Genomic DNA, 27,700 nt, shown 5'->3' with positions numbered 1-27,700 from the left:
AAACCAGCTATCTAAACTATTCTTAAATGTTGACATGATCTCTGTTTCAATCACGAATTCAGGTAGTGCATTCCACAGCCTCACAACTGCTGTGTAAAAACATTTCTCCAGTTTTCTGTCCTAAAGCTTTTACACTTAATTTTGTATCTATGTCTCCTCATTCTAGACCGCTCGACCACCTGAAACAATCTGTTTGTATCTATCCTGTGCCATTCTTTTATCATTTTAAATATCTCCAACAAATCACTCCGTAATCTGCCCTGTTCCAATGAAAGCAGCTCCAAATTTTCAAGTCTTTTCATATTTCTATTTCCTCACACCAGTCAACCTGTGCTGCACCCTCTCTACTGGTTCAACATTCTTCCTACATTGTGGAGCCCAAAACTGCACACACTACTCCAACTGTGGCCTGACTAAGGCATTATATAGATTCACTTTACATCTTGAATGTTATATTCTTATATCTCTTGCCATAAAACCCAGTATGCCATTAGCTTTTTTATGGCCTTATCTACTTGCGGTGCTGTTGTTAATGTCTGGTGAACCTGAACCCCCATATGCCTCTACTTACTATGGGGGGAAAGTTGGGTTGCTTTGCGCCTCCTGTTAGTGCACTAAGAGGGCGCTAACGGGGCGCAAAGCAACTAGTGCCTGGGTGTGGCGCTGCCCACGCAATTCATCAGGTGGTTAGCGGCGGCGCTAATGCGGCGCTGCGCCGCCAGCGATGACGCCATCGCTGTGCGCAGCGCCCCACTCGCGATCTTTGGGAGCGCCCCGTTACTTACCGCCGGACGCTATGTCCGACGGGGTCAGGGGGGCCTACCTGTGGCCGGGGAGATGCAATTTAAAGGCGAGGTGTGGGGCGGCCATTTTTGTTGCTGGCCGCCTGCCAGCACCTGCCTGCGCTCCCGTCCCCGGCCTCCTGGACGGCATCCCTGACGCGGAGTGCCGGCTGCGCTCCAAGAGCCCGGCACTTCTCTTGAGTGCCAGGCTCTTTTGCCAGCACTCCCGATCCCCGGGGGCCCAGCTGAGCCCCGGGTCACGCTGCACAAGGCCCCTCCCCTTTAAGATATTGACTCCCAGCACCCCAAGAGGGATGCGGACGCTTCCAGTAGCACCCCACTTCCCTCTTGGGGCGCAACCACTTAAGTTCCGGCGCGGGGGCGCTAGCGCACCATCGATGTTGGGGCTAAAAATTTTGAAAATTTAGACAACAGTCCCTCTAGGTCTATATCCAAATTATTAATGTACATAGTGAGCAGAAGTGATCCCAGAACTGTGGGACACTGAAACCCACTTCCAACGACTGAGAAATTCCCCTTAACTCCTACTCTCTGTTTCTTCCCTTTTAACCAGTGTTTCGTTCAATTTTCTAGCCTTGCCCTATTTTTTTTTTGTTTTTAATTCGTTCATGGGGTGTGGGCATCGCTGGCAAGGCCAGCATTTATTGTCCATCCCGAATTGCCCTTGAGAAGGTGGCGATGAGCCGCCTTCTTGAACCGCTGCAGTCCGTGTGGTGAAGATACTCCCATAGTGCTGTTAGGGAGGGAGTTCTAGGATTTTGACCCAGCGATGATGAAGGAACGGTGATATACTTCCAATTCAGGATGGTGTGTGACTTGGGAGGGGAACTTGGAGGTGGTGGTGTTCCCATGTGCCTGCTGCCCTTGTCCTACTAGCTGAAGAGGTCGCGGGTTTGGGAGGTACTGCTGAAGAAGCCTTGGTGAGTTGCTGCAGTGCATCTTGTAGATGGTACACACTGCAGCCACGGTACGCCAGTGGTGGAGGGAGTGAATGTTTAAGGTGGTGGGTGGGGTGCCAATCAAGCGGGCTGCTTTGTCCTGGATGGTGTCAAGCTTCTTGAGTGTTGTTGGAGCTGCACTCATCCAGGCAAGTGGAGAGTATTCCATCACACTCCTTACATGTGCCTTGTAGAAGGTGGAAAGGCTTTGGGGAATCATGAGGTGAGACACTAGCCGCAGAATACCTAGCCTCTGACCTGCTCTTGTTGCCACAGTATTTATGTGGCTGGTCCAGTTAAGTTTCTGGTCAATGGTGACCCCCAGGATGTTGATGGTGGGGGATTAGGCGATGGTAACACCGTTGAATGTCAAGGGGCAGTGGTTAGATGCTCGCTTGTTAGAGATAGTCATTGCCTGGCCCTTGTGTGGCGTGAATGTTACCTGCCACCTGTCAGCCCAAGCCCGAATGTCGTCCAGGTCTTGTTGCATGCGGGCACGGAGTGCTTCATTATCTGAGGAGTTGTGAATGGCACTGAACACTGTGCAGCCATCAGCGAACATCCCCATTTCTGACCTTATGTTGGAGGGAAGTTTGTTGATGAAGCAGCTGAAGATGTTTGGGCCTAGGACACTGCCCTGAGGAACTCCTGCAGCGATGTCCTGGGGCTGTGATGATTGACCTTCAACCACCACAACCATCTTCTTTTGTGCTAGGTGTGACTCCAGCCAGTGGAAAGTTTTCCCCCCTGATTCCCATTGACTTCAGTTTTACTAGGGCTCCTTGATGCCACACTCGGTCAAATGCAGCCATGATGTTAAAGGCAGTCACTCGCAGCTCACCTCTGGAATTCAGCTCCTTTGTCCATGTTTGGACCAAGGCTGTAATGAGATCAGGAGCCAAGTGGTCTTGGCGGAACCCAAACTGGGCATCAGTGAGCAGGTTATTGGTGAGTAAGAGCTGACCACAGTACTTTCAGATAGTTATATTACACTCATGACAGTGCACATCTATTGTAATGGGACATTGTCTTTAAACGAGTACAACATGGTCATCCAACATCAGTGTCGTACCTAAAATGTAAATGCTGACGTACTGTCACGTCGAGAATAAATGCAGTGTTTGCCTCATTAGTGCTGCATTGGTGGTAGTGAAGACTGTTGAACTTGCTGGCTGATGTGTCAAAAATGAAGCAAATAAAACTATGGGAGTGATCAATGATATTGAATCCAGAAAATATATCTGGCGTAAAAAGAGAGCAGAAAGACCCCCAGAAAGTGTAACTTAAAAATGACACACACCTACACTTTACATGATATAATGTTCCTGACTTACCAAGAGCAGCACCATAGGATGTTCTAGTAATATATTAAAAATGACACCTCAGTGCGCAGACATCACACTGCAGCCATCACTTTGCTGCAGATGCAAAAGAATCTTTAAAAAAAAAACAAAAAAAAGCCAGTTACTTAATGCTGGGTGCTTATGACCTGGAGCCAAATCTGACAAGCACTTTAAATTTTGCAAACTTCTCTAATCAAATGACAACTAAACTCTGCGTGACCTGAGCTTCTGTTTACTTCACCAAAAATGTGACTATGTTCCCTTAAACGCGCACAGCTCCATCTTAACCGAATAATATATTGTGCATTACATGGTATAAAACTCTTGTCCTTATAATACATTTCATTGACTTAACACGTTGGGAGAGCTGCAAGTAATAATATAAAAGAAGGTACCAAGCCATGCATTTTCCTATATGTCTCGTTTCAGCAATCACACTTCCTAGGCCACATCTTAGACATCACACCCGTGATACACAAAGTCTGTGTCACAATTGCACCTCATTGTCCTAAACTTCTACTCACGAAACAGGAAGAAATTATACCTGAACTGGTACAGAGCCAACACATCAATCAAACAAATAAAAACCATCAACAAGTTCAAAACTTTCCAGTCAAAAATTGGCAACAGCTACCAATAGCAAGCAGCATAATTGGAGCCAATCAAATTGCTCCAAATGCTTTTTGAAAATCTTTATGATTGTCATACTACCAAGAGATCAGTCTTCAGCAAGAGATCAGTCTTCAGCAAGAGATCAGTCTTCAGCAAGAGATCAGTCTTCAGCAAGAGATCAGTCTTCAGCAAGAGATCAGTCTGGTGCAAGAGATCAGTCTTCAGCAAGAGATCAGTCTTCAGCAAGAGATCAGTCTTCAGCAAGAGATCAGTCTGGTGCAAAAGAGGAGAACATGGAGTTTGGTCTCAGTGGGCAAAACCACTGACATTTTTCCTGTGACCGTTGAGCTATTGTGGGGGGTGGGGCAGGGAGAGTTAAGACATTGGAAATGATCAGGATATTAATATTGAGCAGCAAGAGGTCAATGGAGTGCAAAAGGATTGGAAAGTGTGGAGCTCTCAATGAAAGTTCAACTTTAAAGAAAGGTTCTTCTGCTTCATTTGTTTATCTTTCTCTTCTTGTGCTCATCTCTCCTTATCTGCTTCTCTCTCTCTCTCTCTCTCTCTCCCATTTCTCTGTCCTCTTCTGCTCCTTACACATTATTTCTGTTTCTTAGTTGCTCTGGCTTTGTCTCTTTCACTCTTGCCTCTTTTCAAGTTCACTGTCTCTTTTTTTTTTTAGTTTGTGTCATTTCTCTCCTTTTCTAGCTTATTCCTTCCCTCCTTTGCTGATTGGCTCGCCTTTTCTGATTTTTCTCTTTTTCTTGCTCTGTTCATTCTCTCTCTCTCTCTCCCCTCCCCCCCCCCCGCCCTCACTTTTCTAGTTTGCTTTCCTCTTCTACTTTTCTGGTTCATTCTCTCTGTAGGTCCATTTTGGACATACTACATACATTCCGTGAAAACTAAAGGGTTAATCCTTACATGATGTTAAATTTGAAACAGAAACAAGAGACTTATACACTCAGGTGTTACTGGCTGTTTCCAATTAAGATGGGTGTCTATTTCCACAATGATTTGAGCAACAGTGTACGGAAATAGATTTGTTACAATCTTCAAACAGGTAAGATTAATGTTCAAGGAAGATAGCTGCTGATAGCAGAAAACAAGTTTTTCTTATTGCGATTTCAAAGAACAGTGAAGGAAGTAGAACTCTTAATTGGAAACCAGTCCATTGTCTAATTCATTAAAATTAAAAATGATTGACTCCTGAATAACTTTAGGTATGGTAGCATAGTGGTTATGTTACTGGACTAGTGACCCAGAAACATGAGTTCAAATCCCACCATGGTAGCTGGGGAATTTAAATCCAATTAAATAAATCTGGCATAAAATAAAGCTAGCATTAGTAATGGTGACCATGAAACAACCGGATTGTCATGAAAACCCATCTGGTTTACTAATGTCCTTTAGGGAAGGAAATCTGCCACCCTCACCTGGTCTGGCCTGTATGTGACTCCAGACCCACAGCAACATGGTTGACTCTTAACTGCTCTCTGAAATGGGCTAGCAAGCCACTCAGTTGTACTTGAGGGATGGGCAATAAATGCTGGCCTTGCCGGTGACGTCCACATCCAATGAATTAAAAAAAAAGTGCCTGTGCAGTTGAATAAAAACTTGAAAAAGAACTGGTCACCTTGGTGGTCACCAATAATCACACTCCATGGCCGCGATTTTGTCTACCTGGGCGGCTTCAAGGCGGGAGAGGGCGACGGCAGGGGACCACCCTGCTTCTGTGTTGATCCTGGAGAGAAAGATCTCCCCTCGTTAGGCCCGCCCTGTGCGTTTCCCGGCCCAATTAAAAGTTGCGGGTTTGGTGATGTCACAGGATGTCGCAATTCTTGCCAATATATTTAAGGGGGCCATGGCCCCATTTACCGTCACTTGCAATTTCAGACAATTCAGTGCCAAACATCAGCATCTCGCTTCTCTGATGACTCCCTCCATCATCTTGTGGAGAGAATGAGAGCATGTAGGGAGGTTCTCTTCCCTATGGACAGACGAAGGCAGCGTGGCTGCAGATAGCGCAGGAGGTAACGGGGATGTCAGTGGTGGTTTGCACCTGGGTGCAATGCCGGAAGAGGTTCAATGATCTTCTAAGATGAGGAAAAGTGAGTATAAAGCCACACATACCTTGATGCTGCTGTGCCTGTCATCACATCACCACCACTCTGCATTGCCAACCCTACTTACCTCAACATCCCTTGGACTTTCATCCATCCCCCTCTCTATCTACATTATCAGGTCCCCATCTTTCTATGCACCCCTCACACTCAGCCTCATCGTAATGCAATGACAGCAACTAACAACATAAAAGGAGGCAACTTAATATTGGCAACCCACTCCATCATAGTTCCCCTGTAAAACTCTATCCCATTCTATTCCTTACACTCATTCCATCACTCTCACTCAACCTTCTCTTCTTTCCCTCCTTGCAGGAAAAGATAGCCCACAATAAGAGAGGGAGAGAACGTGAGGAGGCCCTCAACAAGCCAAGGCATATTTGACCACTGCAGAGGCGGCAGCACAGGAGATTGGTGGAGTGGTGGACCTGCCAGAAGTGGGGGATGGAGAGAGGGGCTCATTAGACGAGGCTGGTGACAGAATTATTTTCCATACACTTGCATGCCTTTCATCAGTCACTCATATGGGGTCAGATGTCAACAGAAAATGAATGCTCATCATGTGGATAATGGTATGTGTCTGCAGTCGACATCTCGTATATGTAATTGATGTCTTTACTCTCCCACAGGTCCATCAAGAGCCCCTCCGACTGTCCAGGAGGAACAGCAAGAAGACTCCTCAGAGGAGCCTCCTGCCTCTGAGGGCGCAGCGTCACCTCAGACAACGCAACCCAGCACAGAGACGCACACCTCGGTGTGTTTGTCGCGCGAAAGAGTAGTGTTGTTACCTAGTGTCTCACAGATCACAAGTGAGCAGCAGCAGATGGTGGAGACATTGACAGCAGTGGAGACTCATCATCGGAGGGCGCAGGAGTCTCCTAGCTCTGCTCAGCTGCATGCAGACGCTGAGCCTCAGGGGCCATCCAGGAAGAGGGCGATCCTGGAGCTGCAGGAACAAGTGCATGAGGCTCTGACTGGTTTCACGACTGCGGTGACTGTGAGTGTGCAGAGTCCTTCTCCAACATGAGCAGCACCGTGGCGCAGTCACTGATGGATAGGATGGCCACCTGCATGGAGGAAACACTGCGCCAGTCTCATGGTTTCACTTCAAAATAGATGGGCATCTATGGAGGAGAGAAACCAGAGGCTCATAGATGTCCTTTGTAGGAGAGATGTCAGTATAGACGTGGGCCCTCGTGGCCCCTATGAAGTGCAGCAAGGTGCTCTCCAGCTACTTGCTAGCAGGAAGTGTGGGTGGCCCAGGAGAGGGATGGTGGTGGGAGGGGACATGGAAGTGGGGTCTCCTCTCCAAGTGCTCAGACTTCCACCCCCTTGCCAACCCCTCGGTCAGAGCCCCAGATGCCTCCCCGCACAGTGATGGATGAGTCTGCCCCTGCACAGTCGCAGGAGGAGCAGATTTTGGCGGGGCCCTCATAGGCTCCAAAACCCAGAAGACGACCACCAAAGGCGTCTAAGCAGGCACAGCAGGGAGGTGAGGAGGCTGCGTCTACCTCTGCTGAAGCCACAGGGATAGCACTGCATAGAAGTACCCGGAAAAGAAAGATCCCACACAAATAGTCACAAGGGTAGTCACTCAGGTGTCTTTTTCATTATCACGGTCATCTTTATATTATATGAAATAGTTGCAATAAATTTTTTATTTGTCACACTTTGCAGTCGTTGCCAAATGTGTGTGCTCAAATGGAAGTGGCAGAGTGAACGGTCAGGGCTCATTTCACATCCAGCAATGGTGGTGAGAGTGAAAACAAGGGACTAGTCATTGTTTGACTGCTCTATGGTGTTGGTGTGGGGTGATGCCAACCTGTGCACGCCTGTGGCAGCCACATCTGAGCTGCATAAAGTTAGTTAAATCTGGCATTGATTAGGGCATCTCTGGCGTGACGGGCAACAACGTGCTCACATACTGGTCGCAATGACACTGCTTGCTCCTCCAGTTCTTCGTCATCCTCGGTTACAATCTCATTTGCTCCTCCCCGTCCTCCTCCTCTAATGAGACTCTGCGCTCTGTGCCATCTTCCTCATCCAGTGCTAATCCTCGCTGCTGCGTTATGTTGTGCAGGGCGCAGCAGACGACGACTATTCGGGAGATCCTGGCTGGTGCGCGCTGAAGGGCTCCTCCAGACCTGTCGAAGTATCTGAAGCACATTTTTGCAAGCCTATTGTTTGTTCTATGACAATTCTCGTCCAGATGTGGCTTTGATTATATCGTCCCTCAGCCTCGTTTGTTGGCCTCCTCAAAGGTGTCATGAGCCACATCTTCAGGCCCTTGTTTCCAAGCAGCCAGCCAGAAAGACTGTTTGGCGGAGCGAAGAGCTGAGGGAGCGTGGAGTGGCGCAGGAGGTACGAGTCATGGCAGCTGCCAGGGAACTTGGCGCACACATGCATGATAATCTTCCTGTGGTTGCTGACCAGCTGCACGTTGAGGAGTGGAAGCCCTTGCGGTTAACAAATGTTACTGGGTTATGAGGGGGTGCCCTGATGGCCACATGTGTGCAGTCAATGACGCCCTGCACCCATGGGAAGCCAGCTAGAGCGGCAAAGCCAAGCGCCCGCTCATTGACACTGCCTTCATCAGTGGCAAAATGAATATAATTGGTGGACTTGTTAAAGAGGGCATCGGTGACCTGTGTGATGCATCTGTGGGCGGCCGACTGCGAGATGCCACAAATATCTGCTGCAGATGCCTGGAAGGACCCTGAAGCGAAGAGGTTGAGGGCAAGGGTGACTTCAACAGCCACTGGTAAGGAGTGTCCACCCCTTCCTCTGGGCTGCAGGTCTTGCTCCAGCAATCCGCAAATGTCAGCGGCGACCTGGCGCGACAGCTTGAGTCTCCTTTGGCACTGCTGCTCCGTCATGTTGAAGAAGCTCATCCTCTGCCTGTAAATCCTGTGTTGGGGGTACCGTCTCCGGCACGGTGCAGCCTTGCGCTGATGCCCTCTGCCCTGCGTAGCATCAGGTGGTTCAGGAGAAGGCTGGCGCTCTTGTTGCTGCTGCAGGTGTGGCTGGTTCTGCTGCTGCTGATCGTCATCAGATTCTGAGGGTCAAGGTGAGAGCATAAATCATGCTCATTCTGATGTTAGATATGGCAGCTGAAGTAGAGATGACAGAAGCAATCTGTCAATGGTGAGATATGTTGTTCCAAGGAGATGACAGTGAAGAGAGTTTACTCCAAACACTTCCAAACTGCATAAAGCTGAAAAGTCTCTTCCAAATACTGAAGGCTTCTGAGATTGGAAAGTGAACAGCTGTGAAATGGTAGCTTTTATAGCACTTTTGCAGCTGTCCCCTATTCAAAGCAATGGCGAGTTGTTGAAAACCCGACATACTTACCTGACGTGATCCCCGAGCGATGTGAACTTCGTGAAAAAGTTGGAAAAATGGTTAGTAGCTGGTAAAATGCTGCTTAAATACCTTTAAACACCCTCTTAAGTATTTCAACTGGCTGACCCGCCGCTTGGTGCCGGGTCTGCAAAGCGCAGGCAGAGCCGGCACTAGGGAAACTCACAAGGAGGCGGGTCCAGAGCGGGATACCGCCCTGCTGCCAATCTTTTCGATTTTGACAGCGGACCCGCCTCCAAACCTGCCCTCTGAGCGCTGGCAAAATCCAGCCCCATATGTGGGATTGCCTCAATGATATTTTAAAGTATTTATGGTCATGCTGTGCCCACACAAATTAAAAGATTTTGGGAAGGTTTCAGGATAGAAGACTAAAGGAAATTCATAGACTGCACCAGGATGATTCTGGTATATAAACATGTTGGGTCCACTGGGTCACTGCATGCCTTTTTTGACCGGTGGGCATCGCATGGAATATCCATCGTCATTTCCTCTAACCTTACGGTTTTGGTTGATTTGTTGATTTTCATTATGATCCGTTTCGGTAAGCCAACCCTCCCATTAAATATTAGTGTCAATCTTTTAAGGAGGGGCACTGATTTTGTCCTTGTACAACTTTACCAGTTTATGAAAAATAGGACCTTTTATCATTTATTGATTCTCTGCTAACTTTCTCTGAAATTCTGGTGGTTTTACTTGTTTGAAAGAAGCACTTGGTGATTCCCAGTGGGACTATGCTTGCCCAATCCCACAGTCCCACCAACCTAGTTAAAATGAGACCCTTTATACAGTGGTAGGCACTGGCGATGTACTTTTTCTGCCAGCTGCATGATCTGGGATACAAGGGGCAACTCTTTCACATAGACTGGTGGAGTTCCTTAGGGTCTTAGCTGTTGCCTTTTACCAGGACTTGCCGATAGTCTGCAGCTTGATGTCCTGGAGAGAGGACAAAGGAATAGTCATATTTGACGAGCTGCTCTTTTGCAATCCCCCCTGCACCTGCCCAACTAACAGGTGGTCAAGAGGTAAGCATGTGTTGCCTGCTGGAGTCACTAGAGTCGGGGATGGATGGGACGCAATAATTGGATAGCGTCACAGGTATGAGCATTTTCCATTATCACTACCCTTCATCTTCTATTGCTAAGCCATTTCTCAATCCATCTAGAAAATTGTCCATCTATTCCATGAGCCTTAACTTTCCCTAATAGCTTATAGAAGGCATCTAATGCCATCTAAAAATTCAAGTAAACTATGGCTGTGATAATGTGGTCTGGGCATAATGGCACCAGAATCGCTGATCTTTGGGTGTTACCTGCACCTGCAGTGCACGGAGCTGAATTTGTACCATAATCTGACGTCAGTTCATTAACATATTATTATAGCACTCTGGGTGCACAACACGCAGTGTGGGTGAGGTCAAGGGGTGGATTATTTTGTACCAGTAGCTCTTAAAGGACTGCTGACTACCTTAAGTGGAGAAACGGCTACAGCAAGACTAAGTGTAGAATGGTGCCATTTCAACATGCAACTCTGAAGTCCAGAAGTATGAAGTGTCGGCCAGAACAGTGGCTGTGTGAGGCATCCTGCTGTGAAAAGCAGTGTTACAGTAGCACGATTGCAGGTGGTAGCAAACGTCAATCCCACAGAATTTGGAGCAGGATTACAAAAAATAAAAATCTCTGAAAGATTGCCCAAGTTGGATGTCATCACATTTTGCCAAATTTTACACTGTTACCTTTGCAATAAGCATAAGAGCATAAGAAATAGGAGCAGGAGTAGGCCAATCGGCCCCTTGAGCCTGCTCCGCCATTTAATAAGATCATGGCTGATCTGACCCTAACCGCCAATCAACTATCACAGAACCATCTCCTGAATCTAACAGAATTAGACACACGAAATAGGAGCAGGATCAGGCTACACGGCCCCTGGGCCCGCTCCGCTACCCACAGGGCCATGTCCGATCCGAACCTAGACTCATGTCCAAATTCCTGCCTGCTCCCCGTAACCCTTAATTCCCTTTACTTCTAGGAAACTGTCTATTTCTGTTTTAAAGTTATGTAATGATGTAGCTTCTACAGCTTTTTGGGGCAGCATATTCCATGGACCTACCACCCTCTGAGTGAAGTAGTTCCTCCTCATCTCAGTTTTGAAAGAGCAGCCCCTTATTCTAAGACTATGCCCCCTAGTTCTAGTTTCACCCATCATCGGGAACATCTTCCCCGCATCCACCCGATCCAACCCCTTCACAATCTTATGTTTCAATAAGATCGCCTCTCATTCTTCTGAACTCCAATGAGTAGAGTCCCAATCTACTCAACCTCTCCTCATATGTCCGTCCCCTCATCCCCGGGATTAACCGAGTGAACCTTCTTTGTACTGACTCGAGAGCAAGTATGTCCTTTCTTAAGTATGGACACCAAAACTGTACGCAGTATTCCAGGTGCGGTCTCACCAATACCTTGTACAACTGAAGCAATACCTCCCTATTTTTATATTCTATCCCCCTAGCAATGAAAGCCAACATTCCATTGGCCTTCTTAATCACTTGCTGCACCTGCATACTAACCTTTTGAGTTTCGTGCACCAGGACCCCCAGATCCCTTTGTACTTCAGTACTTTCCAGTTTCTTGCCATTAAGATAATAACTTGCTCTACGATTTTTCCTGCCAAAGTGCATAACCTCACACTTTCCAGTATTGTATTCCATCTGCCAAATCTCTGCCCACTTACTTAGCCTGTCTATGTCCCCTTGCAGGTTTTTTATGTCCTCCTCACTCACTACTTTCCCTCCCATCTTAGTATCTTAGTATCATCTGCAAACTTTGATATGTTACACTCGGTCCCCTCCTCCAAATCGTTAATATAGATTGTACTCGGTCCCCTCCTCCAAATCGGTAATATAGATTGTAAAGAGTTGGGGACCCAGCACTGACCCCTACGGAACACCACTAGTTACTGATTGCCAGTCTGAGAATGAACCATTTATCCCAACTCTCTGCCTTCTGTTAGATAGCCAATCCTCTATCCATGCCAGAATATTACCCCCAATCCCGTGATTTTTTTATCTTAAGCAATAATCTTTTGTGTGGCACCTTGTCAAAGGTAGTTTATTTTTGGAATTGGTAGTTTATTTTTGGAATTGTTAGTTTGGCCCCATCTAACTTTGGATTAATGAAATAAAAACAGCCTTTTCAGATAATCACATACATAATCACTTTTGTCTGCGGACAAACAACCCAGGAAACAGATATAGCACAACTTTGAACAATACATTGCCACCAAAAAAAGACCACATTTTATGGTAATCAGAAGGCACAAGGCTAAGACAAAGAAAATCTCCTTAAAAGGGCCTTGATCAGGCTACCTCAAAGCTGTATAAAGGAAAACAAACTGTGCTATCTTTAGGAGAGGCAACATGAAGGAAAGGCAGAAGACAAAGACAAAGAACAATCACTTCGGTATACATTCCCGGCCCTCCTTCAGAACAGATGGTGTGGTCAACCTGAGTTCTGAACTGTAATCCATTTGTGAGTATTGTCTAGATCTGTTGCTTATTGTCATTTGGCAATCTAATAAAATATTTAGAAATCTTGATACCAGTTTCTGTGGTTGTTGTCTCCGCTCAAGGGTAGAACCAGTAATAGGGTTATTTCCCTCAACATAGAGACGAACAAAATGAATAATAACAATCCTACACCTTAGAGTATGACCAGCATTCTGACAACCTTTCACCTGTTTTCCAAATGTCCATGTCCATGTCTTTGTTGCCAATCCTATATTGTTAACATGTCAGTTTCTTTGCCTTGTGGTCAATGAAATATGGCAAGGTTCAAAGAGCAAACACACTGCCAACACAACTTACTTGTATGCTGCATGTTCAGAGATTCCCACAAGATAGGAGTAAGTCTGCGCACCTGGGTAACACACATCTCTCATCTTCCTCATTGCCACATATATCCCATTTCTATCTACTTGAAGTAAGACTGCACCTAACAGGCATTAGCAACTGTATGTGGGAGGAGCATAGGAAGTACAAGACCCTTTATCCCATTGAAGAGAGAAACCCGTAGGCAGCTGAGGGAATGGAGGTGGGGAGATCAGAAGCCCCTGTTCAGATGTTCTAGTAACATAATTTTAAAAACTTCTAATCACTCATTCATTCTTTCATTAAAACAGACATAGAAGGGGGAATTTTTAGGAGATCAGCGGGCACGTTCGGTGGTGGGTCAGGCGGGAAAAAAATGTTTTTGACAGCAGGTCGGGACCCTGCTGTCCACCTGCCGCCATGCGACTTTCCCAGATGTCGGGTCAGTCAGCGCTGAACAGACCCGACACGTAGCGGCGGGGGAGGCAATTCAGGTCATTATGACCTTGCTAACATAGTATTTTGAGCTCATCTTTACATTTTACCAGGTCGCCCACGGGGTCCACGTTGCTCAAGGATCACGTCAGGTAAGCAGGTCGGGAGTTGTATGGCCATGAAATATTCTCATTACTTGACAGCTGCAAATGTGCTATAAAAGCTCCCATCTCACAGCTGTTCACTTTCTAAGCTCAGAAGCTGTTGCTTACTGCATTTGGAAGACAGACTGAGCTTTATGCAGGTTGCAAGTGCTTGGAGTAAACTCTCTATTCAGGGTCACCTCAGTGGAACAACCTCTCTCACCATTGACAGATCGCTTCTGTTATCTCTACTTCACCTGCCATCTATTACATCAGCATCGGTGCCCTTGAAACTATCTCACCTTAGTCCTCAGAATCCCATCACGATCAGCCCCAACACCAACAGCACCGGGCACACCAGCAGCACCAACAACAACACCAACCTTCTCCACAATCAACCGATGCTGCATAGGACACAGAGCATTAGCACCCGACCACATTGCTGCCCGGGACGCCAGGGATGGCCTCACCATGGCCACACTTACTTCGCTTAGCGCTGTACACCCTGGCTGCCACATGATTCCCTACAATGTTCAAGCCATTCCTTTCACACACATCACCATTGGGGTGGGAGGGGGGCGGGGAGGGGTACCATTATGTCTCACCATTCACTGCAACTCACTGAGCCACTTCCAAAGGTGCACACAGATCTGTCCAAGAACGCAAAGTGTTGAAAATAAAGATTCCAATGTTTGACACCACATTAACAGGAACTTTACATGAACATTGCATAAAACACCCAAGTGCCTACCCTTGTGTGTTGTTAGTTGGTATGATTGGACTAGGATGAGGGTGAGTGTGAGGGGTGGCTAGTGAGATGGGGATGTGATCATATAGATAGAGAGGGATGGGTGGAGGTGCAAGGTAAGTTGGTGTGAGTAAGGATGTGCAGGATTAAGGTAGGGAAGGCAGAGTGATGGGGATGTGAAGAGTGGCACAGCAGGATGAGGTTGAGTGTGGCTTTGCAGTAACATTTCGCGATCTACTGAGATCATTGAAAAGGTTTGCGCCACTGTAGCCTGGTCCTCCTGATGACATCCCTGCTTGTGTCCTCCTGTGCAATGTGCAACCAGGCTGCATTGGTCTCCTGGGGAGGTCTCTTCCACCCATTGGAAGGGAAGAGAACCTTCCTGCATGTTGTGACTCCCTCCATAAGCATATGAAGGGAGTCAAGGGGGAGCCTTGGTGCAGCCATGCACCTCTGTGCAGTGCTCGCCAGTGTTTGCAGCACCTCAGTGCTGTAGAACACTGACAGCACAACTGTCAAAATGAATATGGACATGGTCCCTTTAAGGAAACTGGCTGATGAAGTATCATCGAATGATGTCATCAGACCAGCTTCCTTCAATTGGCTGGCAAACACGCTGGGCGGGCTTAACAAGCCCAATCAACGTAAAATCATTCTACACAGCGGGCTGGAGCCAGCAGTGGGGTCGGGAACCGCCACCGACATCGCCCGCCACGGACCTGCCGAGATTGGGGAAATCGCGGCCAGTGTCTCACAGCAGCAGAGCGTAACATTTTGCCACATAATTGGAGTGTGAAGTGGTGTTTTACTGACAGCACTGTAACACACGTTCTTTTTATGATCCTATGGGTTCCCATGACATGGAGGCCCCATAGGGGATGTGTGCCCTGGTCCTAGCACCACATACCACCTTGTGTCATTCACTCCAACAGTGATAAGCAACAGCACAGATACGTTCATTCTGGAAGTTTAGTTAATAAGCTGCAAGAAGGCATACTCGGTGAAGCACAGAGCACGAATGAGGAGGATTCAGGGCTAGTACAATTGTACGAGCTGCAACCTGCTGCCCAAAGAATCAGCTCAAGGGCTCAAGTAGCTGCTAAGCCTAAGGATTTGTACCTCATAAGGTCTACCTGCAAATACATTTCGGTAGGTCAACATCAGCACTTCATGCAGTCATTTGAGTCTGGAGGCGAGGGATCATGCATGAGGGATTCAAGCCTGGGGTGCTGGCAGTAAAGAAAGTAGGCTGATAAGTAATGATGAGTGAGAATAAGGATCAAGAAGGTTGTGGTGATGGAGATGAAAGATGGCATGGCCAGGTGCGGTGAGGAGGAGAGCAGGACCTGGAATAGTCCAAAAGAGAGAAATTGGAGTAGTAGGCTTACATAGAGAATACCGAGATTTAGACAAAATTGGTAAGGATCTTAAACTGAGGACAGGGGGGAGAGAATGTGTTCAGTTCAAAATTCGAGACTGAGGGACAGGAGGAAATGGTGGCGTGAAGTCCACTCAAAAGGCATAGGGGAACTTGGAAGAACTAAGGGCCAGTAAAGAGAGGTTCAGTTTGGAGTGGGTAGAGAAGAGGTAGATCTAGGAGCCACTGGGGGAGCAGACTGCCAGCAATAGATCAAATCATCTGATAGAGTTTATTTATCCATCTGTGTCTCAGTTTCAGCACACATTTCATAATCTGCTAATGTTTTTTGCTATTCACACAACTGCCTCTACAGCCTTAATTTGTGTAATGATATATTAAAAACTGCTGATGTTTGTAACAAAAACTTCAAATAACTATCGAGGCAATTTACTTACATCAATGTTACACGATCGAAAGCGCTTCCTCTCTCCAAGACAGTATCGCCCACCAATAGTTGGTCTAGAGTGGGAGGGAAGTATCAATATATTATTAAGTATTCAGACACAGCCTATTTCTGCAGACACTAATTGGCATATTTGGTCATATTGCTTTTCAAGATATCATTAATCACAGGACTTGCAACTCCTTTTTTCTTCCACTAATTTAACTGGTCCTCGGAAGTCCTATGAACAAACCTAGCATTGCTGTTCTACGGATACTATTGTTCTGTTGGACTCGTGATCAATTCTTCAAGGGCATTGTGGTGTAGCAGTGTGATTTATATGTGGGAACCATGTGACCCATCCCTCCAATTATTTACACAGGTTGGCAGCCATTCATTACCACTGGTGCAATTTGTTCCCGTTTTATACACATTACCCACCACTACCAAAAGTCTCTCTTTTCTGAATATTCAGCGGGGTTAGAATTAATTTATTGTTTTCTTTATAGTGATTTTATAATTTGCTGTTTAAAAATGCACCAGGGTAATATTAACAGCAAGAATTTTACTGTGCATACTAGTTGATCTCCTGTGGCATTGCACGTAGGAAATCAAGACCTATACAGGATGAGATGACAATACACCCTAAAACAGGGGATAATAGAAGCTGCTACTATTATAGCATGGAGATTAAAAAATAACCAAATAAACTGGTGATTTAAATTAGAACAAATTATGTCATTGATTTTTGACACCATACAATTACAACTGGAAAATAAATCACATGCAAAACAACTCACTGACAGAAAAAGAATATTGATAAACATTGCAGCATAGCTACGTAGGTACCAGTGAATTACGGTGTAAATAAATGGAGCAGTGGGCATCACTGAATTCATACAGAATGGAGCACCAGTCAATTATTAAATAATACAGGCGTGGACATGGGGAAATTAAATGGAGAAGTAGACAATACTGAATTAATAACCTGCAAAAGGACATAGACAGGCTAAGTGAGTGGGCAGAGATTTGGCAGATGCAATATAATGTTGGAAAGTGTGAGGTTATGCACTTTGGCAGAAAAAATCAAAGAGCAAGTTATTATCTAAATGGAGAGAAACTGCAAAGTGCTACAGTACAAAGGGATCTGGGGGTCCTGGTACATGAAACACAAAAAGTTAGTATGCAGGTGCAGCAGGTGATCAGGAAGGCCAATGGAATCTTGGCTTTTATTGCAAGGGGGATGGAGTATAAAAACAGGGAAGTCTTGTTGCAGTTATACAGGGTATTGGTGAGGCCACACCTGGAATACTGCGTGCAGTTTTGGTTTCCATATTTAAGAAAAGATATACTTGCTCTCGAGGCGGTTCAGAGAAGGTTCACTCGGTTGATTCCGGAGATGAGGGGGTTGACATATGAGGAAAGGTCGAGTAGGTTGGGACTCTACTCATTGGAGTTCAGAAGAATGAGAGGCGATCTTATCGAAACATATAAGACTGTGAGGGGGCTTGATCGGGTGGATGCGGTGAGGATGTTTCCACTGATGGGTGAGACTAGAACTAGGGGGCATAATCTTAGAATAAGGGGCTGCCCTTTGAAAACGGAGATGAGGAGAAACTTCTTCACTCAGAGGGTAGTAAATCTATGGAATTTGCTACCCCAGAGAGCTGTGGAAGCTGCAACATTAAATAAATTTAAAATGGAGACAGACATTGTCCTAGCAGATAAGGGAATTAGGGGTTACGGGGAGAGGGCAGGGAAGTGGACGTGAGTCTAGATTCAGATCAGCCATGATCCTATTGAATGGCGGAGCAGGCCCGAGGGGCCGTATGGCCTACTCCTGCTCCTATTTCTTATGTTCTTATAGACCAACAAATCAACAAATTACTGGAGCAACAGCCACACCAACAAATTAATAAAATAATAGAGATGGCAAAAATCAATAAATTAATGGAGCAATGGGTGCCAGCAAATAAATCAATGGAATAGTTGGCACACCAAAAAAAAATTATTGGAGTAGGAGGCATACTAAATTCATAAAGCAGCAAGCACACGAACAAACCACTGAATTAATGGAGCAGCAGATATGAGTTCATTAACATCCTCTTCCTACGTTTGCTACCACTGTTTCTGTCCCCATGGCTGTAAACTAACTTCTGCTGATTTCATCAGCAGTTTACTTTTCAAAGCACGATAATGAATTATCATGCATGCATGCTGTAAAAGTAAAAACATGCTCACTGTAAAAGACTCATTGGCTAAAAATATTCTTTTTGCTTGTAAAGACAGTTAAAAAGTTAATAGTATTCTATTTATATAGTATAATGAGTTTAAGTGCTTCTAAAGAAAGATTCCTGGTCTTAGTCACGACAAAGAAAGGTCACTGGGACAAAGCTCCCAAACAAAAGTATTGGTGCATGGAAGTACGGGTTGAAAAGAGGGAGGAGGAGACATCAAAATTTGGGGGTTGGGGCTGCAGGGCGCTTGTGTGGGTGGTGTGAGACCAAAGGTGGTGGGCTAGAAGCCTACTACTGTACCACCAATGAAAGCAATCAGGGCTATTATACCTACAGGGAAAATTGGGATTCAGATAGGACATAGCCCAAAATTGGATTGGGTGGCTGTAAATGTTGGGGGTGGGGATGGGGCTTCAAATGGGCAAGGGTCGGGGTTCCAGGTGCACCATTTATCAGGTCATAATCTGAAAATCCAATTTAAAGTAACTGAAAAATGGAGGGTTGGGGGGGGGGGGGTGCGGGGAGGGGGCGTGAAGAAGTAAAAAAGAATGCTGGAGTTGTTTCCGCCTCTCGTGACCAAAGCCCACAACTACATTATGACAGACAACAATATACATATTAAAATTGCCATCATAAGTGTTTAACATTGTAAATGTTGACAAGATGTTACCAAAAATCTTGACAACAGGAAGCATGTGCATACGCAAGCCTTTTAATAATATTGTTTTACTGGTCACATGGTTGGCATACCACCTACCACTGCTTTTGTAAAACTTTTTTTTCCATGAGCATAAGATCAACTAGTATATACAGGAAACTTCGCGATATCCGGCACCGACGGGACCGGCGTGATGCCGATCTATGAAATCTTCCGGACAGACCAGCGCTAATGTTGAAGGATACGGAGGTTTTCATCTCTGTATCTGACAACAAACACTGTTGCTTAGCAACAGCTTGTAAACAGTCGGCCCGTACCTTGGAAGCGTCTCTGTAGCTTAGCAACAGCTTCAGAGAGGCTTTCCAGAGACTGACTGTTTAAAAAAATGCTAGGAGAAGAAAAAAAACCTAACAAAACGGCTGCTGATTTCTGCCATTAGATCGAGGTTTCCGGCCATACAACCTCTGGATAAACCAAAGTTTCCTGTATTAGAATTTTCTGGCTGCCTTAGTAAAGCATGCCCAGTGACTGAGCATCCTCAGAAAGCATTTCTTTGCATAATGATTAACAGCTGGAACAGGTGGTCAATAGAAGGCCATTGGAATCATTTAAGAAACAACTAGATACTGTCATGGAAAGATGGTAAGGTTGGTATTCTGGAAGGATGAGATCAGATGAGTTGAACGGCCATCTTCATTTTAACCTATTTAGTGATTACGCGTTTTACAAAAATGTATAGAGAACGGTGCACTGCTGGCCCCGATCATATTTTGGAGAGGAACAGGAGCAACAGTGATATTCGGAGATTAATAACAGAATAGAAAAGGTACGCTTACAAACTCACAAAAGTACAATTACATCAAATTAAATTTGGTTGCTTGAGGGCCATTACTATAGGATGCAGTGAAGGAGGTAACTTGTGCATAGGCCAGAAAGCGTGCCAATTTACACGGTTTCACAACTCAACTTATCCTCAGTATGTGAAGTATAATGAAAGGAGGAAAAATGAAAATATAGCTGTAAAGAAAAATAAATAATTAAACAGACAAACTCAACATCCATTGTCATACACCTTTAGGTATCTTTTTATCAATGCTATGTTATTTACCTACCTTGGACTGTCACATTGCCTGCCAGAATATGACACTCCACCTCCACATGTCCTGCTGCACTCTCCCCATGATGACCAGGGTCCCCAGGCCCCATCCACTCCCTCTGGTCTAGTGCCGAATGGGACACAGTCTCTTTTATAGCACCACTGTAGCAGAAACTTTCATTTAAACTTTACATACCAAAGTTAGACTAATGCATTTTTCTTATTAATGCAATTGAAATAATTTTATAACAGATGGGCTGAAAGTGAGCCAAAGCGCCACATGGAAGAAAAAACTTGATGATCTAAAAACAGCATTTCCATGTAATGTCACAATATACCCTTTAGATTTTATACTGAACTTGCATGTATACAACGCCTTTCATGGCCAACGATGTCCCATATTGCTTCACAGCCAATGGAAGTACTTTCAAAGTGTAGTCACTGTTGTAATGTATTTTTGACATTTAGCAGTTTTTATGCAATTGTTATCTTCCAGATCAATGCTTCCTCGAGAGAACAAGCACTGCTGATATGCAGCAGTGATTTAATTTGTCTTTTAATTCTTTTACCAAATGCCACTTGCAAATGATATTTTGTATTGGTTGGTTGCAGCTCTTCGTCAATGGTTGCTGCAGGGAGATAGACAGGTTAATGGAATGGGCAGACAGGTGGTGCGATTTAACGCGGAGAAGTGAAAGATAATACATTTGGAAGGAAAAACAAGGACTGGGTGACGTAATAAAACTCACTACGCACTTGGTTTGAGCATAAAGCAAGGCTTTAATCAACTTGTTTCAGAACATGGAGGTCTAGTTGTGCTTCACTAGTTCCTTGTCTTACAAAATGTCCCTGGCAAGCTGGGGCCGACGCCCGAGTATTTATACTCCTTGGATGGCGCCACCAGCTGGCCGTCCAGCGTTATTCCACGAGTAGTTTCTTGATGAATGATGAGATTTATAACACTGGGAATTTATATACTCAGTGGAAAGTCACCGAAGAGTGTGGATGGACGGAGACACCTCGGGGGTCAAATACGTAATTCCCAGGTGCAGGTAGATAAAACCATAAAAAAAGGACAGCAAGAATTTAGTTTGATAAATATGGCTCATAGAGTACAAGAGTAAAGTAATAATAAATTTGTACAAGCCATTGCTTGGGCCAAAGTTAGAGTATTGTGTGCAGTTTTAGGCACCACATTATACAAAGGACTTTAAAATCTTAGAGAGTGTACAGATTCACCATGAATGGGAAATTATAGTAATGAGGAGAGACTTGAGATGCTGGGACTATTTCCACCGGAGCAGAGAAGGCCTATCTCTACATCTCTTTATAATCTTTCCCCTTAATGTTACTAGTTTAGACTGCTTTGTTCCTTCACTATATTTACTTTTAACCCCTCCCCATATACTCTAAGATTTTCCTATCCCACTTAAGATTTATGTGTTAGTACAAATATTTGTATTTCCTCTATGAACATTTTTATTGAAAATGTGGGCTTTGCTGACTTTAGGCAATTACAGGAGACTTTGGTTTATCCGGAGGTTGTATGTCCGGAAACCTCGATCTACCGGCAGAAATCAGGAGCCGTTCTGTTAGGTTGTTTTTCTTCTCGTGGCTTTTCTTCTCGTGGCTTTTTTTTCCCAACAGTCAGGCTTTGGAAAGTCTCTCTGAAGCTGTTGCTAAGCTACAGAGACGCTTCCAAGGTACGGGCCGACTGTTTGAAGCTGTTGCTAAGCAACAGTGTTTGTTGTCAGATACGGAGATGAAAATCTCCGTATGCTTCAACATTAACTTTGTATGTCCGGCAGTTTTGATAGATCAGCAACAACTCGGTCCCGTCGGTGCCGGATATAACAAAGTTTCCTGTAATATCTTAGTGCATTAATTATATTTTCTTGTGACAAAGGTTTGTAACAGAATTATATTAAAAACATCGATCAACTTGTCTCAATAACAGATTCTAAAATGACAAATTAACTCTATGTCACAGAAAAAAAGACAAATCTGATGTTACTCACCCCCTTTTCAATGGTATTTGATTGGCATACTGTTCCCTCAGCAGCAGGAATGCTGTTTGTAATACAACGATTGCTTTTACTAAGACACCACAACTCACTGCACACCTCCTACAAATAAAACATTAATAAAAAGTATCAAGAACCAAAAAAATAAAACCTTTCTAAGCTTAATAAAGTTAACAGTGTGTACTATTGTATAGAATGTGGTAATGTGAATACGTTTTAGATTTTGTTGGCACGCCAACTTTATTTTACAAAATTAATTCCAGCTACAATGCAAGCAGAAAGCTTCCATGAATCTTTTAAATAAATCATAAATGACATGTACTAGTTGACCAATACATTTTATTTAGCAGTTTGGGTATTAAAAACACAGACTGGGAAGATTAAACAGTGGTGTTCGGGCTTCTCTTCCAGTTGTAGGAGTTTAACATAAATCTGTCCAGTGACTGCTTCTGCCTTCACCTGGTCATGGCTGTAAAATTTATGGTTCTGACATTGTGGGCTGTCTTTAACATATTTCAAAATTGAAGCTTTCCTGTTGTCCCTGCTTTGAGCTTTGTGCAGAGTTCTTTTAGGGATTGGAAACTTTCCCTTTCTAGAGTGCTGTTCCCTGCGTCGTCATCATCATCTAGAAGTGATTTACAGTTTTGGCTTGCACTTCAAAATCAGCCCACCAAATAGTTTGTAAAGTACCATAAGGACTTCTACACTGGTGCCAGGGCTCCAGAAGAGCAATGCTTAAATGGAGACCTGCGGCCTTCTAGTACCACGTTCCCCTCTTTAGTGCACTTATAGCACCAGTTTCCATTGGAGTGCCAATACGAAGAGGCCCACCCTTTCCGCACCTCTTATCTCTGAACGCAGCTTTCTTTATACAGTATTATAGTATGCTGGCAATGATTAAAGTAGCATTTACTTGCAGCTATTGGCACATTATAAATACAAAAGCACCTATATTTTATTAACTCAAGGCTGGATTCTTTCTCTCAGCTGCTTAGCGTTTAAAGGCAAATTAGTTTAGGCAATCTCAGTTTGATTTCCACTGAATTTAAAATTATAAGCATAGCAGTATCCTCATATTAGACATTTTGCAACAACTAAACAAAACATGTAAACAGATTCTGGCATACAACATTGATACAATTGTAAGATGGCAGATTTAAGTGTGTAAACACAGAGATGAGGATAATTTTTTCGACACCATTGTCTACTACAAAAGATTAGCACGCCTTCCTATTCAAAAAGTCTCAATATTTCTCAAAGTAGTAAAGCAGGAAGACTCTCTACCCCATATTTACACTGGCGTGATTTGACTCCATATTGGAAACGGCACTGTTCATCAGCATCATACACCTGACCTGGGGCCACAGTTGGGTAAAAGAACTCCTGTTTTGGGGGTGCATTGATGAGACATCTACCATGTCCTGAACTGACCAAAAAAAAAAGAATATTTTATTACAAAAGAAAAACAAATTTATTACTTTCTAAAATTATATTCAGTCAAGCAAACTTAAATGAATAACTGATAAAAGAATAAAACATTTAAGAGAATAACTCCATGCAAAATCTTTTTTCTATCTTTTCCAATGATAGCCATCCTTGTTAAATGAATAACTGTTAAATGAATAAAATGTTTAAATGAATTGCAAAAGCCTGGATTTTCTTTCATTTAATCGTTATAGTGCCTCGCTAAAGCCGATTGGCAAAAAGGGCTTAACCTACCAATGTCTTCGATCCCCGCCACAAACTCTGTTCCCTAGCCACCGACTCCATCCCTCTCCCTAGCATCTGTCTGAGGCTGAACCAGACTGTTCGCAACCTTGGTGTCATACTTGACCCTGAAATGAGCTTCCGACCATATATCCGCGCCATAACTAAGACCGCCTATTTCCACCTCCGTAACATCGCCGGTCTCCGTCGCTGCCTCGGCTCATCTGCTGCTGAAACCCTCATCCATGTCTTTGTTGCCTCTAGACTTCATTATTCCAACGCACTCCTGGCTGGCTTCCCACATTCTACTCTATGTAAACTTGAGGTCATCCAAAACTCTGCTGCCTGTGTCCTAACTCGCACCAAGTCCCGTTCACCCATCACCTCTGTGCTTGCTGATCTACACTAGCTCCCGATTAAGCAACACCTCGATTCCAAAATTCTCATCCTGGTTTTCAAATCTCTTCATGGCCTTGCCCCTCCCATCTCTGTAATTTCATCCAGCCCCATAACCCTGCTGAGATATCTGCGCTCCTCTAATTCTAGCCTCTTGAGCATCCCTGATTATAATCACTCAACCATTGGCGGTCATGCCTTCAGCTGCTTAGACCCTAAGCTCTGGAATTCCCTCCCTAAACCTCTCCGCATCTCTACCTCTCTTTCTTCCTTTAAGGCATTCCTTAAAACCTACCTCTTTGACCAAGCTTTTGGTCATGTGCCCTATTTTCTCCTTATGTGGCTCGGTGTCAAATTTTTGTTTTATAACACTCCTGTGAAGCGCCTTGGGACGTTTTACTACGTTAAAGACGCTATATAAATACAAGCTGCTGCTGTTGTTATGTGTTAAGCTCTTTTTACAAGTGTCTAGGTGTCAAAATTGCCTAGTAACCAATTCAGTGATGTTTCAGTGTCTTTTTCACCTCATCATGTGCTAAGACTGGAGCACTTTTGGCAATCAACGTGACAAGCACTTTTGTTTAGGTGTGAAAACCATCTCATTAGGTGCTAATGCTCCAGCTCTGTGATGTTTATAACTTATCCAGGTTTTAGCGCAGTGTCTATTGACACCACTGTGTCAGCCAATGAGTTGGAGATGGGGTGGAACTGAAAGCAGGACTTACAGCAAACAATGTATTTTAGAATTTTAACCCCCAAGGACGGACTGCAGTTCGGGGGGGGGGGGGGGGGAGAATGGGAAAGAGAGCGGGGGGTTAAAATTGAGAGACCTGACCCCAACGCGCCCACATCCGGTTTTAACGGAGGCGGGTTGGGGGCGGGCGACTAACCTGCTCTATGATGGTGGGTCGGTCATTAAAATATTTCAATGATGAAGATGTGTGCCATAGAATTTATCTCTGTTCCAGATTTAACCCGGCAGCTGAGGGGAGGCAAGAACTGCTGGATGGAACAGGCTTTCCAGCACGGCAAGTGGGCTAAAGGGAACAGGAGTGCTTCCTCCTGGCCCACCAAGCTTACCTACTTCCAAACCTGCGATTGGACACACACCCCCCCTCCCCCCACCAATGTTCGACTCTCCAGCCCGAGGCCTGGCGTTGCAGGCCTACCCACCAGCCAGCCCCTGAATCTGGCTGGATGCAGCAGAGAAACGGAGTAAAAAATTTTTAAAGAGTTTCTGCCGTTAAATTCGGCATGACCTCCGGGAAATCCATACTTCCGTGTTTCCTGGCTGCTATACCTTGCCCCACCACCTCCCCCACCCTCATCCCCCGCCCTCCATTATTCACAGAGCCTCTCTGTCTCTGTGAATAATGGAAGTGCCACCTCTAAAGATGAATGTTCTTTCTCTTGCTGATAAGGTGAAAGTAATTACACTGCTGAATAGGCCAAAAGTTTCCTAGATTCCCAGAGTGAAATCTCTAAATACTGTAGTTTGTTGTATCACAGATGCCTTTAAAAAAAAAGATTCGCTGCACTGTAATATGTATATTGTAATGAAGCAAATGACGTAAATACACAGTTATCCGTAATAACTGTGAGACCATGTTTTACAGTACTGTAATTGCAATCCAGTTTGCATTCCATTGTTAGTTTCTTGCCAAACTTGATGCAATAGTTAAAACTGATAAAGGAATAGAATGGTTAAGTGAATAAAATTACTTGGCAAAATGATTATTCATTTAACAGTTTTCCTCTAATTATAAACCTCAAACATTGGCCTGGTTGTTTTTAATACCTTATGCTAAGAATAAATACATCACAAAGAGGTATACTGAGGAACATCATATTGGCAAACACAGGACACTGCATATCAATCACAAGAGCAAGGTGGCTCTACGCCTATGTTGAATATATGGACATATCTAATTTATCATGGAGCAGGATAGAATGAAGTCAGATTCTCAAGAATCTTAGATTGATTTCTGTTGTTTAAACTAGCCAATGACAATGCAGCCATGCATTTTCAGATAAGGAAATGTAGGCTTTAGACACTTACTTGGCCATTGCAGATGCACAACAGATGAATGGGTGATGTTTTGGTGTGCAGGTTTTGTATGGCCAGTGACACAACCTTTATAACTCATGAAGAAGTTTGAAAGCTCTCCCTTAAATTAAAACCCATATTCTATTAAAATAATTTTTCTACAAAAACTGGTTGGGAAATAAGCAACCAAAATTGGATTTATTTGTAAATATTAAAATCTTGGTCCAGTTGAGACCATTTAAAATTTAGTCAAATCTGTCCTTTAAGAAATCGTGTTGTGCGGCAGGCAGCTTGCATTCTGTGCATGTGAAACACTATGCCAAGTTTTTATATACATTAAAAAAGTTTGGCTTTTCTTGTTACTCCGTTGTGGTGAATGGAAATGTTTTATATCTGGGTTTCTAAGTCATTTGTTAAAGTATAACTACTGCTGCTGTTGCACCTTATTCACTGAGCAAGTCCTGACTCCTGAGGGCAACATCACTATTCAATGCACTTCAATTGTGTCAACTGGTTACACACTGGGCACTGCAAGTTCCCCCAAAATTCAGAGCACATCAGGTATGTAAAAACCGGGTGTCTGTGCTTGGAAAGTGCAAATCTAAAGAGCTGCAAGGCGAGATGCTTTAGCCCCTAGGCACAACGTAAATCAATCCACTAACTCAAAGCTTAGACCATTTCAAGAGTCTGAATCCATATTTTGAATTAATTCAAAACTTTAGTTTTCATATAAACAAGAGCAAAGCACTATTTAAAAATTGAACTGTCAATTACAATCACATTGTTAGCTGCTTCATCTAAAACTTGGGCACAGCATGGACCCCGACAGATACATGGGCCGCGATTTTGCTGACCTCAGTGGGTTCGTATCGGTGGTAGGTCCCCACCCCGGGGCTGTCTCCATCCCGGCCTCTGAAATAAATTTCCCTTGATTGGGTTTGTTAAGCCCGCCCAGTGCGTTTGCCGGCCAACTAGAGGAAGCGGGTCTGGTGACATCATTTGATGACGCGTCATCAGTCAGTTTCCTTAAAGGGACCATGGCAAACTTTTTTTTGACATTTGTGCTGTCAGTCTTCTACAGCACAGAGGTGCTGCAAACACTGACAAGCACTGCACAGAGATGCAGGGCTGCACCCAGGCTCTCCCATGACTCCTTCCATATGCCTATAGAGGGAGTCACAGCACGCAGGGAGGTTCTCTTCCCTTCTCGTGGGCGGAAGAGACCTCCCCAGGAGATCAACACAGCCTAGTTGCACATTGTACAGGAGGCCACAAACAGGGATGTGGTCAGGAGGACCTGGGTGCAGTGCCACAAACATTTCAATGATCTCAGTAGATCACGAAATGTTAGTACAAAGCCACACTCAAC

General features: G+C 44.5%; 1 protein-coding gene across 1 annotated transcript in view; it reads right to left on the bottom strand.

The window, feature by feature from the left end:
- adamts10 (ADAM metallopeptidase with thrombospondin type 1 motif, 10) overlaps positions 1-27,700 on the bottom strand; it is a 233,009-nt gene that overhangs the window by 67,183 nt on the left and 138,126 nt on the right. Inside the window, exons 11-14 of the mRNA XM_086004738.1 lie at positions 23,466-23,607; positions 22,176-22,283; positions 20,174-20,319; positions 16,180-16,243 (exon numbers count right to left, since the gene is read on the bottom strand). Coding sequence (XP_085860864.1) covers positions 16,180-16,243; positions 20,174-20,319; positions 22,176-22,283; positions 23,466-23,607 — 460 coding nt within the window. The remainder of the gene's footprint in view (positions 1-16,179; positions 16,244-20,173; positions 20,320-22,175; positions 22,284-23,465; positions 23,608-27,700) is intronic.

Source organism: Somniosus microcephalus, chromosome 13, assembly GCF_052327205.1.
Source record: "Somniosus microcephalus isolate GS21.2 chromosome 13, FLI_Smic_1.0, whole genome shotgun sequence".
Classification (NCBI taxonomy): Eukaryota; Metazoa; Chordata; class Chondrichthyes; order Squaliformes; family Somniosidae; genus Somniosus; species Somniosus microcephalus.
Note: the sequence above shows the minus strand (reverse complement) of the source record. Positions and strands in the feature narration are given on the sequence as shown.